The sequence below is a fragment of the Tamandua tetradactyla genome, chromosome 5 (genome assembly GCF_023851605.1).
Source record: "Tamandua tetradactyla isolate mTamTet1 chromosome 5, mTamTet1.pri, whole genome shotgun sequence".
Classification (NCBI taxonomy): Eukaryota; Metazoa; Chordata; class Mammalia; order Pilosa; family Myrmecophagidae; genus Tamandua; species Tamandua tetradactyla.
Genome location: NC_135331.1, coordinates 68532258 through 68548790, shown reverse-complemented (window position 1 = coordinate 68548790; position 16533 = coordinate 68532258). Strand labels below are relative to the sequence as shown.

The window sequence follows — 16533 nt, the reverse complement described above, 5'->3', positions numbered from 1 at the left end:
ATTAATGAGCCCCAGGTCAGGAACTTCATGCCCATGGGATCCAATTAGCATCATACAAAAGGGGCCGGAAGCCCAGGCAGAGATGCATACTCGCCGCAGCTGGAGCTGCTAATGCCAGGCTCCCCTTTTACACCAGGATTGCCCTGGCCTAAGCCTCAGCATCTGTTGGGGCATCAGCCTCTTAACTGGTCTGCCTGTCCTCCAGCCTGGCCAGTCATAAGCCTACCTTGGGAGGTGCCCATCCTTCTGCCTGTCTCTAAAGGCCTTTGCTGGTATAGCCCAGTTCTTCTCTTCCGATCATCCCATTCTCCCAGTATTTCACACTCCCGGAGGCTCGAACCCCCCAGCTGGTCTCCTCTCAAAATCAGTGCATGCCACGAAAAACCCCAGCTGCTGTGTCTTGCTCAGAGGCCCCCAACGTGAGCTTTTCAGCTCCCCTCTGCCAGGCCCATGCTTTCTTCTTAACACCACCCATGACCACTCCAGGCTGCGTTCATTGTTCCCGGAACTGCAGCAGTGCTTCAGTCTCTTTCACACACAACCTGCAGAGCTCTTTGCCTTGCTCACAGTTCTCTGCACTGTGCATCCCTCCCCTGCACAGTTAGGCTGACACTTGAGAGGATGCCCTGTGACTCTGATTCTCTTCCATCTCTCATACTGGTCCAGTGATGTCACAGAGTAGGTGCTTAATGAAGAGTTTTTGGTAAATAATCACAGGAGTACTGTCTTGGAGCAAGGAGCCTGTATCCCTCTAGCACATCACAACTACCAGGAAAAAACCCAAGTGTATCTATCAAAGCCCCTCTCCCCCGCCCCCTCAATAGAATTTTTAATACAAAGAGCACCATGTTGTCTTTCCACAAAATGAAAGCAAGCAGTGCGCTACCTTACTAGGTCTTCGCTGTTAACTCTGCACTGCACTTGGCTAGCAATACATGTTTTTGCAGAAATGCTTTTGGAATTTACTGATGATACATAATAACCCCTGACCGCTACCATTTAACAAAAGAAGGCAGAAAGGAGCAAGGAGCCTGTATCCCTCTAGCACTCTTCATTTTAGGAAGAACTAAAGAGGATGGGAATGTTTCTTTATGAGAAATGAAAAAATTAACTTGTAGACTATTCCGGAATTATTACACATTTATCATTTTAAGCATTCTCCAAATGAAGGGAATTACCAGGGTGAGTCTAAATCTATTTCAATTGATTAAATGAAAACAATTTTCACAAAAATAGTGTACTATACAAAAATGTGTCATTAAAATGTCAAGAAATTTTTTAACTTTTCTGTAAGTTCACCAAAAATCGTTTCCAAGGTCGATCTTACTGTTAGGTTGTGTTAGCCACTCTTTTGCCAAAAACACTGCAAAGATAAGTATTGTCATAAATTGTACATTTATATGATCAAAATTAATAAATTATAAGGGCATATTTATTTTTACGTGTAATATTTTCTGAAGTCACCAACCGTGTCTTCTGATAACCCAGTGCTTAAAAATTTCTGTCACTTGGCCAAATTTTTGGCTGGTACTATAGCACAAAGCAGGGTTCTTGTGTTCTCAGAAAGAAATTACTCGGGTTAGTGGCTGCTAGTAGGATGCCATTTTTGTGGCACTGCAAGTGTCTCTAGTATCCATATTATTTTCCTATTTATGTATGAAACAGCTAATGCCTAACAGCCACGGAGTGCCTGGTACATGCTTGATGCTCTTGAACCAGACAGAACAAAATTAAAGCATGAAATTACATTTTAATATGATAGTTTGCTGCATGAAAATCGTAGCATTGTAGTGACTGTATTGCCGAAGATGGGAAATTCTGTTTGGAGAATATGGAAGGAGGCTCTGTTGGATCAGCTTCTCTCCATCTGCAGCTGGGTGGCAATAGATGTGGGCTTTGAGTTTCCAAGTTTCACGAAATTATCCATGTCCAGCAGTGTGATTGCCTCCAGGAAAAATGAAAAGGTCTCTGAGTTATAAATTAAAAGGGAAGCACTTTATAGAAGCTTTGAGCATGTTGATTATTGTTTTAACAAAACCATAAAAACCTCAGCAGTTGCCTCTCACCGCCAATGCCACTCCCCTCTTTTGCTAGCCTAGCTCAAGTCATCATTCAGGTGTCACCTTCGATGTCTCTTCTGGTACAGTGTCCCTGACCCCTGAAGAGGCCACGAGGTGGCCCTGTTCCCCTCCCCCAAATTCCCCTGTGCTCACTGGCTAGTTTCTCAGCAACCAGAGGGCAGGAGCTTTCACTTGTCCATTGCTGTGATCCAAATCCCTGGCCCAGTGCCTGCTTTCGAACAAATGAATGAATAAATACTGCTATTTGGGGGCAAGTAAAGATAGTAAAACTAATAATACAGTAATATCTTGTAAAAAGTGGGGAAAAAAATAAAAATAAAAAGTGGGGCTACCAGCCTGCCAACATGCTTAATTTATTCTTGAAATTGCACTTAATAATAATTATCAAAAAACATGTCTTAAAGACTTCCTGCAAGAAAACAATTAAAAAAGGCGATGACTCAACTAGCTGTGTGAGCATAGAACATGATTAAGCAATTCATAGGAGAGGAATTATAAATGGCAAATAAACATGAATAACAAATACTCTACCTCAATAGTAGTTTTTTTTTAATTGCCCTGAAACAATACAATTTTTTTCATAAATTAGCAAACTGTTCATAATAGAGCCTGATGAGTCTTCAGTGAGATGGGCTATCTCAAACATTTCAATGAAAATTGGTAATACTTTTCATGTATCCCATTTTACGGTCTTTCCAATCTAGAATTCCAATTTGAGGTATCTGTTCTCAGGAAATAGAGATGTGGTAGGGGATTTGTATGCATGTAGATGGTTGTTTCAGTATAACCTATGAAAGCCATGAGTGTATTTGAAGCAGCTCAATATCGAAAAATAGAAGAACAGTTGAACTAATTCATCTGTAAAATAGATAATTATTATTTAGCCACCCACAAATGTTCACAACACAATGGTAAGGGGAAAAGGGCAAGATGCAAAACTGAATATAGAGTATGACTGAATATATGCAAAAGAAAAAAGACTAGAAAAATAATCCAGCAAATATGAAATATAGCTGACTATCTCCTCATTCAGCGATTCTAAGTGTGGTTTCCATACTTCAAAAATATTCCTTTTAATATTTTTAAAGTTCTTCTACAATGAGCACAGGAAGCAAAAGGTTTCCCAAAAAAAGCCTCCCTTTGAAGAGTCACCATTTGAGAACTAATACTTCCTAACGTGATGGGCCAAAAATTAGGCCCCATCTGCCTCAGCCATGGGGCCAGGAGCTCCCTGTGGAAAGGTCGGCCTCCTGTGACCCCTGCAGGTCCAGGTCGCATCAGTGCCCTCTTGGCGCTGGGGGCAGGCCTGGGTCGTGCATCCACCCCATGGCAAGTTCCTCAGGGTGTAATGGTCGCCTCTGCCCTCCGTGCAGCAACCCCGATCTCCGGAGAACCGAACCGGTGTTGGAGAGCGCATTGCAGAGGACCAGCAGTGGCAGTTCCTCCAGCTCCAGCACCCCCAGCTCCCAGCCCAGCTCCCAGGGAGGCTCGCAGCCCGGCTCTCAGGCGGGTTCCAGCGAGCGAACCAGAGTCCGAGGTAAAGCTGTCTCACTTAGTAATGACAACACTGCCTGGGCAGGGAGAGCCGGGGTGTCCCATCACTTCTGACCTCTGTCCTGGTGTGGCCACTGGGTAGGCAATGCTGGGGAAGCCCTGTAACCATTCTCAGCCTTCGTGTCCTGGGGAACTGGGCCACCAGCTCCAACTCTGTCCTCTTTCATTGCAGACCCCAGTTTTTTCGAGGGAGAATAATGACATTGCAGAATATTGGTTTCATCTGAAAATATACTCACTTGCCAGTCACCCGAATTTCCATTTCCATCGGATTGCCTGGCTAGAGTTTCGCACTCCCCCCTGAACCCGGTCTGTAATGTGCCATTAGTCCTTTTTAGTATTCTGACTGTAATTCATAGCACTAGGTATTTCTCCACAAGGAGTTTGATAAAGACAAAAATAGAATAAGTAGACTTGAAGGAAGAAATGAAATCTTTGATGCCAAAAAAGATATGCTTGACTCTTCTAGTTATTCCTACCAGAAAGGTCAAAATTAGCCTCTCTATTTAATTCAAGTCACTCATCATTGTTTAGTTTTCGTTAAGAGGAAGCCTGTGAAAAACATTAATATTGTCCATTTAATTATACATAACACGTCATTTCCAGCTAATCAAAATTCACTCTTTCTGATTTACCTTAATCAGAGGATACTTTTGCATCCAAATGATAAAAGTCCAGAAGTTTTTAAAGTGCCACTTGATAAATATTAATTTACTTATAAATTAGTCTGCCTGATGAAAGCCAGCCTCCTCATTAGATGCAGCTGTAGTTCTCTCCCTGCTGTCCTAAGATTTTAAAGGAGTAGCATCACTGTCTGTCCTTTTTGAAAAGGTTAATATCTGACTTGTGATGCTTCTTTCTCTGAATGAGCTCTCTGACTTCAGGGGCACTGCTCCCAGCTATGCATGCCTCTGTTGCTTTGATCCAAATAAATATATATTTTTTATTTAGAAAACTGACCATTCCTTTTTTCTTTCATAAGCAACTTAATATCCTTGTTAGAGGAAATGTTAAAGAAGACCAAACTCATGCATTTCATCTTAACTCTCTGATCAATGGATTAGTTCCAGTTTAATTCATATCTCCTTTCATTAAGTCCCTAGCTCTACGCTAAACATGTTCTTGTCTCCCTGGTACATCCTTGCCCAGGAAAGACTAGTTTAAACAAAACAGAAAAATCTCTCATACTTTGGAATTGCTCCTTCTTTTAGCATAAGCTCATAAAGCAGAAGGAGGGTAGTCACTCTACAGCTCCATTCTTGGTCTGCATCTCTATCCTCCCGCCCTTTCCTTTTGTCACCAGTTCCCTCCCCTTTATGCCCCTACCTCATTTTACTTCTTTAAAGGCTCCAAACAATCCAGACACCCCTCCCCACCCACCCTCCAATTTTAAAAGCATCCCACCAAGTAGAATAAATTTGAATTTTTTTCACAGAATTCCATCAAAATAATCTGTCTTGATGGGTAAGTGATAAAGAAGAAACTAAGCATGGAGCCTTAATTTAGAAGCTGGTTTAGCATCAGGATTGAGAAATCAGAGTCACAGCCTGTAAGTTCACATGGCGTAGGTCAGTTGTGCCATCCCTCTAAGCCTGTGTTCAACTGGAGAATGGGAAAACCCAGCCCCATCATAGGGATGGAATGAGGATTACATGAGATGATTGACATGGAAAACATTTAGCACTATGTCTAACAAATAATAATAGGAGCTCAGGAAATGGGGGTGGCAGCGGCTGCTACAGTTGTAATGACTAGTGAGTTCCGGGTTATAAGCCTAAAGGCATTTGCATGATTTTGTTTTCCTGAGCAGTTGCTACTTTTTTGCTGCTGTGCTTGAGGATTTGCCTAAGTGAATATCTTGTCTGCTGGGTGGTCCCAAAGGGGCGACTCATTAGAGAGCTCCAAAACTTGCGCCAGTGCTTTTTGACAGCCATTATTTTTCTCGACCTTCTGTTTCTCCCTCCAGCCAACAGTAAGTCGGAAGGGTCACCTGTGCTCCCCCACGAGCCTTCCAAGGCAAAGCCAGAGGAATCCAGGGACATCACCCGACCCAGTCGGCCAGCTGTGAGTGCTTTTCTCTCTTAAGAGTTTTGGCCTCTTTTAATTTACCAGAGAACCCACTCTCCAGATAAAGGAGCTGGGGATACACTCATGATTATGAAAACATCAACAGCACCTCGATGGATAAGACAAATGGTTGCTTGAAGGAGTCATACCTGATTAGGAAAGAACTGAGCTGACATTAGGTGGCTTTTTCCTCGTGTTTTCTGCCCTTTGTGTTTACCTGGTCACTAGCCCTCCTTTAGAGAATAAAACAGAAAAAGAAATCATTCATATCATTCCATAATTTCAATTCAACAGCTTTGGCAAAAAGATGTTGAAACTAGCGGTTAAGGAGATTTAGGGTTTCTGTTATCTATTTTTCCCTTTCCCCCATATTATTTTCCATTTGAATTAGTATTACAGCTTTTCTGCCACTTTTCCTGCCTCTGGGACTATGTTTCTATATTTATGGACCAAAACTTGACGGTCACGGTCTTATGGGACCAGGCAATGTGAAATCTGTCTCTGTTGCTATAACATGACAAACCCCAAACAGTCTTAAAGAAAATAGAGCATAGAGGTTGAAATTTGAGAGTTAAAAATGATTTGGGGGTGGGCCATGGTGGCTCAGCAGGCAGAGTTCTCGCCTGCCGTGCTGGAGACCTGGGTTTGATTCCTGATGCCTGCTTATGCAAAAACAAACAAAAAATTCATTGGGGAAAAACCAACAACAAAAAAATGAATTAGGAATGGGTTATTATACACTTGTTTAAAGTTTTCCAAAGATATTTCCTATGAAATGAATGTGAAGTCTTTTGGGTTTACTCTGCTATTTATGTTTTAAATAAAGAAGTATGCTTAGAGTGATAATGATAGGCAATTTGCATCCTTTTGGGTTGCAGTTCGCTTTGCATTTATTTATTTATTAGTTTTGTACTAACTATTCCAATTTTGTGTCTAATTTGCTTGCATTTCTTCTGGCTTTTTCCCCTCCTATGGATTCCTCTGGATTGGGTTCCTCATATATCAGAGCTATAAGAAAGCTATAGATGAGGTTAGTATTACCTTTTCTTATTACATCTTATTTCACAAGATGTAAATTAAAAAATGCACTTCCAGATATTGACATTCAAAAATGTGGCCAATGGGGTCATAGATTAAAGCTCACTTTTCGGGGAGTGTAAGCTGGTGGAATGCGTCCTGCAATGGAAGCCAACCTAAGACCCTCAGACACCTGCATGAAGCTGTCAGGACTTTCCTTCTCAGCCAGAATGCCACTTTTCCATTGTTCCATTCTTCCTCATGATAAGTATTGGTGCTTTATTAATGGCAAAGTTTCTCATTCCAGCATCTTCTAATAGCAAAGCCTGAGCTCTTAACTAGACTCGCCAGCCTTGCTAGGGGATGGCTCTGAGTGATTTTACTAACAAAAACAATGAGACATTGTTCTAGGACACTCCAGATTTATAGTGTGTGATTTGTGAACACGAAGTTCCTGGGTATTGTTAGATTAATTTTGTGGGACATTAACAACAGCGCTGGCAACATCAACTGTAGTTAATGAATGCTGGTAAGTTAAGTGACTTTTATTTCCTTATCTGCGGAGACATTTTTCCATCAGAAAAATACATGGCTTTGTCAATTGTCGGTAGCCTGCTACGAAGGACCACTGCCTTCCAGCCATTTGTCAGGCCTGCATGATTACAGGATAGTAATTTTTTCAAGACAGGCCTTGCAAAGAGTCCTGAATGCATGGAATTTGAAGGCTCTCCTTGTGGCTTAAGGCTGTATTTCTGCTGAGCAACATTTTTGTGAAATGATTTGGAAATAGTACTGGCTTTGGGGTCAGTGAACTGTGTGCTCCCTGGCTCCCTGAGAAGTAATGGATTGGGAACAAGTCTCTCAACCCCACTAGCACAGGTTTCCACATCTGTAGAACGGGGGAGAACACACCTGCCCTGCCTCGCTCACAGGATTGTTTAAGACCTCTTCAAAAGCTGCATAAAGCCTAGAGGTTGGCATTTAAGCCTGAAGCATGGAGCTATTTGGCAGGTGGGAGAAGCATGCTTTCGTGCTTCACCATTTCTGAATTATAACCACCTAGCCATCTAGAGCAATTTAGAAGTTATTCTGATAGTTATTGCTTATAAAATAATGAGACTCTGCATGTCTGCAGTGTGTAGATGGCATGTATAAAAAGGGAAAAGAATGTTTTTAAGTTGCTCTTGCCTGGGCCTTGCCCCTTCCCTTGCAATCGTCAGAAGGGTCGCAGCTTGTATTGATTTCCACCTGGAACAGTGGAAGGAAGAGCGCGATGCCCTGGGGCAAAGGTTTAGTGTGCGATCAACTCAAGGGCGGGTCACCTGAGTCCAAAAACTGAATTGAGCTGACTGCCATGAGGGAAAGGGCTCTCATGGATTTTGTCTCAGTAATCCAGGGTTTTTTAGGTTTTTAAAAACCATGCTGTTTATTTATTTAGAAGTGCACCAAACGAGGTATAAAAAATTGCAGGGGTATGAGCATCACACCATCTCCGGGGCGTGTGTTGTTGGAAAAAGCCCTCCAGGATTCTGATTCCCCTACACCTTGAGGACCACTGATCTGGACCACTAAAAATGCAGGATTATTGGGTTCTGTCCAACCCGGTGGTTCCCAACTGGGAATGATTCCTCTCTCCCCCAGACAAATAGTTTTTATTGTCACAACTTGGGGGGCCGTGCTAGTAGCATCTGGTGGCTAGAGGCCAGAGATGCTATTACACATCCTACAATGCACATGACAGCTTCCTCCAACCAAGAATTATCCAGCGGAAAATGTCAGTAGTGCCACAGTGGAAAAACCCCGGACTAAACTGTTGTCCAATCTCCATTCCGAGGTTTTTGACAGGGCTTCCTTCTCCCGTGACTGTTTTGCCATTTAGATAACTGGGAATTGAAATGGAAAGTCTTAAGGCTCATTTTTGAAAAATGGGTGCTTCTTAATGCTAATTTAGTGGCTTATTTTTAAATAAAAAGTCAATCTGGAGAATTTCCATTAATGTGCCATTACTTTCTAATGGAAAATAGGAGATTTTGCTGCATAATCTGTAATTATTTAATATACATTTTGAAGGTAAATGCTCATTTTCTTTAGCCCAATTAAATATGTGGCCTATAGATTATATACATAACCAAACACTGGGGTAGGAATCTGAAAAATTCCAGAGAACATCCGCAGATTAGGTGGAACTTCAGCAATAACCAGTAGTCCTAGACCCTCATTTTTTTCAGATAAGGATACTGAATTGAAGTGTTTTGCCCAGTGTCATATCTTTAGATTTGCTAAAAGGAAAATGAATTATTTTAATATATACAAGAAAAGATCAGTTTAAAAATTCTGAAAAAATAATTGTTCAAAAAATGAAACTAAAATTTGAATAACCTATATTGGTTCTAAAAAGAAACCTAAAAGAGTACCTTTTTAGGCAAGATGTGCCTAATTGTCAGGTTAAATGTGCTTTTTTGATTGAAAAATTGTATCAATTGGTTCTAAAAAGTGTTACAGCAAAGAAGCCTCTTAACTATCTTCACATTTACTCTGTATTAGAAAAATCTTAAGAGTTTGCCATATTTCTTTTTTAGTGATACATTCTCAAATATTTTCATGCTAAATAGCACTTTTATTCCTCTTTTCTAATACTTTTTAGCTCTAGGCTTGAGACAGTCAAGCAATAAATTACCACAAAGACTCATTATATGGAGAAAATTGGTATTGTCAGAGAATTAAATGCATGAAAATGGAGCTGAACTCAATGGTGTCAATATTAGATCATGTCTATTTCCTTTAACTTTGTTATTATAAATTGTTCCAGAATGGGTGATTAAGAAACAGAACGTCAGCTAAATTTGCAGGCTATTGGCAATGAAAGATTGAGTTTCTTTGGGGATATTACTTTTAGTTTGCTCATTATTGTTACCGTGGGATTTTCATATATGTCTCACCCTCCAAGCTATTACCAGTTCATCTTAAAAGGAATTTGCAATTATTTCTAATGTTACTGTAAGACAGCTTTTTAATAACTCAGAAACAAAAATATTCTAATTAAAAGTAAAGTTATAAAGCAGGCCAGAACTTTAAAGTGTTCCTAAATACAGTTTTTAGAAGATTTTAGTTCGTTTTGACAGGTGAGAGTTTCCTTAAATCAGTGGGCTTTGGACCAGCTATGTATTTCTAAATAGTTCTGATCTTTTTTCTTTTTAAATATCTTTTGTCTTGTTTTGAAGTGTCAGAGATGAGAAAAATCAAGCCATGAGAAAAATGTATCATTAATTTAAATAAATCACAGCTTATATTAAAATATTTTACTCACAGAATTACTGACACTAGAAATAAAGTCTCTTAAACCATATTCTCTCTTTAATTATAATAAAATGTATTTCCTAGTGGCAAGTAACGTTTTAATGAGACTTAGTTTGGTTCTAATATGTAAAAATCAGAATAAATTGATCTAATTTATAATTATTTCACCGGATGAGAGAATTCTTTTATCCCATGGCTTTAACAAATACCTGGACCATATCTTCCCAGAGTGCTCAAGAAGAGTGCATCCTTCAATTTCTTCTCCCTTTGATAAAATTAAACATTAGCTTATTTAAGTAAAAAGCTTAACCCCAGATCTTAGTATTTCCTATTTTGACCCCATTGCCAAAGAAACCAGTAATAAATTTGCATGAAGTTCTGTGTGATAATATTCCTTAGTATTCCTCCTCCTCTTTAATAATGTACATTATAGTCAGACACTGTAGTCCATTTCAAAAGCGGTTCTGTTGTCACTATCATCGATGTGGCGGATGCATCTGCTGAGATGGCGGTAAAGCCCTGGCAGGCACGTTTGTGTATATAGCACACAATTCGAGTTTTTTGAAACTTCGTATTTCTAAGGGCGTCAATTCAGGTGACTTCAGGACAAATTTTAAAGTCAAGTGCTTCACCTTCACAGGGCTTTGAACTTCCTAAATGTCTAGATCAAATAAAACACCTGAAATGCTTCCCCTCCCAGTCTTAACCAAAACAATAATGCCTGATACAGAGTTAGATGGCAGGGAAGGCATGCTGATTTGGTATCTTCTCAGAGTAAAAGTATGGTTGCATCTTTAATTATACGTGTATTTATCACAGGTTTTCCTCTAGCCAATGAAAATGAACTATCAAACGTCCTTTAGTTCTAGATTGCTGCAATCTTACTCAGGTGAATTGGACAAATACATTTCTGGATTGAAATAAAGAGAGAATATGGCTGTAGGAAAACTGTGGGATTAAGTATTTCTCAATGAGTTTCTTTCTCCCTAACCCCCTGTCTCTCACTGAATGCTCTGGTCCCCACATGGGTCTGTAATGTAGGGAGAGATGGTAAGACTGATGTCAGATGGCTCCTTCCACATTTGCATGCTGTGCAGCATGGGTGATTTGACCCATGCAGATTAGAGAGGCCACGCTTTTGCAGAACTGCTTCCCTCTGCACTGCTCCGAAAGCATGCACAGCGAAGGGTAGCCGGTTAGTCAGCTCTCTGCCTGCACTGTGCCTGGTGATTAGCTGCCGCATCATCCTATCACATAAGCTAAAGGTTTCATCATACTCATGGAAAACGGAAAAATTCCCCCTTCCTTTTGGTGTTTGCGCATTCATTTCAGCGTTCTCAGCTGGCGTTTCTGCTAGGTGACTGGAGTTTAAAACAAAAGAAAATAAAGCACTTATATTTACGGAAGAGAACTCCCTTTTTTTCTTTCTTTTCTTTTTTTTTTTTTCCTCTTGATTAACTCAGCTCCGTGGCTATAAATTTCCAGGGCACCAGGCTTTGGGATGGGCCATCATTTGACACAATGCGTTTACTCTCCACGGGATGATGACATGCCAATGAGTCATTGTAGTAGCTGGAACCTTAGGAATTGCTCTGTTCTGTGACTGATGCTGAGTTTTTTGGTACAATTGCAATCTTAAGAGGGGAAAGGCCAGCACTGTGTGTTGGGCATAAGTTCCAAAATGCTGAAGAACAATTTCTCATCCTATGTATTTTCCTGCTGGCTCTGAAGGTGACTAATTTCATCTTCCCAAATTAAAGTGAGAATCCAATGGATGTATATATGTGTACACACACAGCGTGCATGCACATATATACACGAATGTATTCAGAACTGATCAGTTGCAGTCTAGCCATTGGTTTTGAACAGAAGTTAAATTGGTTTCATATTGCCTTTCTAGTTTCTATGCACTACAAACATTGTTTCCTTAGTTCCCCGCAGTAACTATGTTTGTAACAGTTCTATCCTGAGCTTTTTTACTTGTTGCTTAAGCTGAAATACTGAATTGCTGAGAAACGTGGCTTTGGGGCTGTCAATGTTTCATACTCTGTATACGCGTCTTTTGTAGGATCTGACGGCATTAGCGAAAGAACTACGTGAACTCCGGATTGAAGAAACAAACCGTCCCCTGAAGAAGGTGACTGATTACTCCTCCTCCAGTGAGGAGTCGGAGAGTAGTGAGGAAGAGGAAGATGGAGAGAGTGAAACCCAGGATGGAACAGTGGCTGTCAGCGACATACCCAGACTCATGTAAGGGGACTGCTTTTCAGATGGGGGCAGGAGGGGGTTAGGTGGCCCCACAAAAGAAATGAAATGTAAGACAGCCTATAGGTCTCTGGCAGGATAAATTAACTTTCGGGATTCAGCATTTTCTTAAAGCATAGTTCTATAATTCTCTCTCTGTGTAGACATGATCATTTAGAACACATAGAATTTCTAGGACTGCATGTACTTTACCTACCTATTGTCATTGGACTGACTGTTCCTTTGGTGACTTTTTCTTGGGTTTTGTCTTCTCCAGGGCAAACGAGATTGACAGCTAGGCTGTTGGCATGTACCTTTCCCTCTAGAATTTAGAGAATGAAATTATGGGAAATGGCATTGAGCGATTAAAATAAACAACGTGAGATCTACCATCCATTATTTCTCCCCACCCCACCCCCAATTAAAAAAAAAAAAAAGCAGGAAGGCACATGGCTGCGTGGTTTAGCACCCCAGCCAAAGAATCAGGAATCACATAATTCTGCAGGGAAACTTTGAGTGTTTGGCTTCAGTATACTCCTATTATGATTTATACCCCATCGTCTTCATTGTCTTGTTTTACTTGATCCTTTCTTCTGGGACCTGTGTGTCATCCATATGCTTTCTGTCAATCCCTTTGCATTCTTTTTTGGATATTTATACCTATATTTATACCTAGCTAAAACTCCGTTAGTATTTATAATCTTTTCTTTTTTCATTTTTGTCTTTTATCTTATAGAGTGGGGGGAATGTCAAGTTCATGTGTCAACTTGAACAGGTGATGGTGCCCATTTGTCTGATTGGGCAAATGCTGGCCTGTCTGTTGCTATGAGGACATTTCATAGAATTAAATCATGATCATGTCAGTGGCATCCACAGCTCATTTTTTCCTCATTGGATGGGAAGGATATTCTGGATCCCATAAGAGAACCCCTCCTCATCCCAGATAGCCTCACAGATTCATACATAGTCACACCATCACACTCCATGCAGCTACTCTTGCACAGGTTTATTGCACTTTGATAAATGTGATGCTAACTTTTCCACCTTCCCTCTGAATTTACCTCTATTTCTTTGGCCCAACTGCTAGAATTGCTCATCACATCACACTCACTTCATATATAGAAGAAGTCCTTTGAGGTCACAGATTACTAACCTGTCCTCCCGGGATTGGAGAGACTGGGCCAGTCAATCTGCAGGGATGCATTATCCATTGATGAACCGTCAGTATTACATACAAGTAATTCTGCATGGCAAATCCAATTAACATAGTGATAATCCATGCGTGATATTTTCTTATTGATTATCCAGTTACTGATAACGATAAATATGCTCAAATTGAAACATTTTGAAACAAATTGCATTAAACTGCTTTTTTAACAGCAAATAAAAGTGTTTTAGAGGCAGAATCACTAATCCAGAACATTTCTCCAAAACATGCTAGTCCTTTCAATTTTGGTCTTGACTCAGCATTTGTTAATGCTTATAAAAGATGTTTTGAATTCCTTTTTAGCACTGAGCATACAACTATCAGGATGAGATTGGCTTTTCAAGTGAAAGAGTACTGAAACTCCTACTACGTGCATGGCACCATGCCAAGGGCTTGGAGAGATTCGAAGTATGCACACACATTCTGCTTTCCAAAGCTTTGTGTTCTGGTTGGAAAGACAGAAAATTACACATGGTAAGCTGCAGAGTAAGATCTACATTCGGAAAAATAGGCAGAGGCAGCCTTAGAAGAGATGTTAAATCACATTTGGTTTTCAAGCCTTTTAAATTTTTCAAGGCTGTAATGGCATTTACCCTGCCATACCTCTAAAGGAAAATTTGTGACATCTCTCCCACTGTAGAAACACTCAACTTTCTAAAGTTCCCTGCATGCTCTGCTTCCTTTCTGCATTCCCTGAACCATCCCCCTTAGCTGTCTGGCAGTCTCCTTTCTCTTTAGAAATCACCTCCTTGCAACCCAGTCCTCAAAGGTAGAGCCCATCTTCTCTCATGTGCTCCACTGTCTCTTGTGTGCGTTCCTGCAGTTTCACATCATGCCCTGAATCTGAAATGTTTACTTATAACATTCCTGGACTGTGAGACCCCTGAGGCTGGGGACTGTGCCTTACTCATCTCTCTGCTCTCAGCACCCTGCACAGTGTCTGGAATATGGGTAATCTTCAGTGACCAGGATTTGCGTTGAATTACACTGAACTGAAAATGCAAGCCCTAACTTCAAAGAGTTTATAGCCTAAACCCCAGGAAGGAAATGCAAAAGTAACTCTCATAAAAAAAACGGAGAGAAACATGGGTCAATAGCAGAATCCTAGGCAGTATAAAGAATTGAAATAAAGGCCCAGAAATTTGGGTTTGATGGGAATGTAGGGTGTGCCAGGTGACAAAATCTGGACTAGTGGAACCAGACTAAGGATGTTGCAGCATCTCGTAAGACATTGGAGAACTGTGAAAGGTTTTTGAGCTGTGGAGTTACATGGTCAGTACTCTGTTTGAAGGGGATGATTCCAGCAAGGTGACTTGGAAAAAGGATAGAAAAGAGATTAATAAGGCAATTAAGAGGATCTATTACTATTATCCAGGTGAGAAATAGTAAACTAGGGCCATCATGGAATTCCTATAGTGGGGCAATTCTTGATTTGGCTTTCTTGAAGAATTGACAAATTTTAGATTAAATGATGATCCATTAAAAGCATTTTTTTAAATATGGAATGCTTCATGAATTTGCATGTCATCCTTGCACAGCGGCCATGATAATCTTCTCTGTATCATTCCAATTTTAGTATATGTGCTACCAAAGTGAGCAGTAAAATATTTTTAAATATTTAATTATATGTATGAGAGATACTCCAAGAAAAGAAACAGAATACAAATGTGTATGTTTGTGTTTGCATTTATTCCAGTTTGGTAAAGACATGTATTTTTGTATGTGTATAAAATAGATACAGACTGTTCTAGGTGTACAGATAGTTGTAGGACTAAAAGACTTCACACTATTTTTTAAAATTCATTATAAAGTAGCTGTTTCCTTAAGAATAGGGTATTTTGGAGCTAGAACATTTCTTATATGCATTCTTATCACTTTTATTTTCTATTATTAGGGTAAACCTTTACATTTTGTGCTGTATATATTTAGAGCAGAAAATAAAACTATATAGCCACATGGGGTTGACTATCATGAAGCTTATACAAAAGAGCTTCTCAGAAATGGAGCACCAGCCATTCAAAATACAACAGCGTTTTCTATGTAAAGTTCTGGTTTCACATTTAGAGGGTACATTATAACCTACACTATGCACATATAACAGTGCACTGAGGTAGTATTCCCTAATTAATGAATTGAACTATTTCCAGATGCTTCATGCATGGAAAAATAATGAGTAGAGGGAAATAAACCCAAAGTATTAAAGTAATGGCTTCTGGAATTTACAGCTACAAGGGATTTTATTTTGGTATATTCCCAATCTTATGATGATGTACTACTTTTAAAACCAAGAAAAAAATACAAACTTTATTGAGTAGGAGGAAGTGAAAGAAAGTCATGTAAGTTGAGTTTCATCATACCAGGCGAGCCGAAGAAGTGTCCTTCTGTATTATATTAGCATCTTCCTTCAAGTTCCGGCACATGCTTCGGTTCAGAGCAGTACATGGAAGGCACAGTTTTATCATCAGGTCATCTACTGGCTAGTATAAGCAATGAGTTCTGTAAACTCTCACGAATAATGCCTTTCGTACACATGAAGCCATGTCATGTCTTTGTGTGCCCTCCTTTCCACTCTCACTAAAAAGTCACAATTCTGCCCCTATTGCCTCTCATTCCCTGCTGCAGTGTCCCCTGCCTGCCTGCTCGCTGCCCTCCCACCTGATGTCCAGGCGCTGGCCTGATTGCTGTCCCCTTAGCATGACTCGGGCCATCCCTAGACTCTAACCAACCATACGGACCTCTTCATCAGTCGTTAAAATGCCCTGCGTGTTTCCACCGTCATGCCTTTACTTGGAATGCTCTCTCTCTCTATCCTTCATTCTCACTTAACCTCCTGCCTTGTATTTGACTATTTGTGTTATGTTTTTATGCTTTTCTGGATGCTAAGCTCTTTAGTTTCAGGAATTGTATCTTGTTCGGCTTCTCTGTCCACTGCCCCTTGCCAAACCAAGGGACTTTCATGTAACAGATGCTCAATAAATGTGTATTGAACTGAGTTAAATCAATACCTCCAGGAACAACGTGACAAATCCAATTAGAGGAAATTATAGTCCTAAACCTGTGGCCTAA

The 16533-nt window shown here is 40.2% G+C and overlaps 1 protein-coding gene and 1 non-coding gene across 8 annotated transcripts in view; one reads left to right on the top strand and one right to left on the bottom strand.

Moving 5' to 3' along the window:
• Positions 1 to 16533, top strand: part of TNIK (TRAF2 and NCK interacting kinase) — a 404859-nt gene that overhangs the window by 349231 nt on the left and 39095 nt on the right. For 5 of the 7 annotated variants that reach the window (XM_077161029.1, XM_077161030.1, XM_077161026.1 and 2 more), the window contains 4 exons: positions 3455 to 3618; positions 5602 to 5699; positions 6709 to 6732; positions 12085 to 12266. In XM_077161029.1, coding sequence (XP_077017144.1) covers positions 3455 to 3618; positions 5602 to 5699; positions 6709 to 6732; positions 12085 to 12266 — 468 coding nt within the window. The remainder of the gene's footprint in view (positions 1 to 3454; positions 3619 to 5601; positions 5700 to 6708; positions 6733 to 12084; positions 12267 to 16533) is intronic. The other 2 variants (XM_077161031.1, XM_077161028.1) reach the window with 1 other exon arrangement.
• LOC143685345 (U6 spliceosomal RNA) lies at positions 14961 to 15067 on the bottom strand. The gene has a single exon (XR_013176590.1). It is a non-coding gene; the product is annotated as a U6 spliceosomal RNA (small nuclear RNA).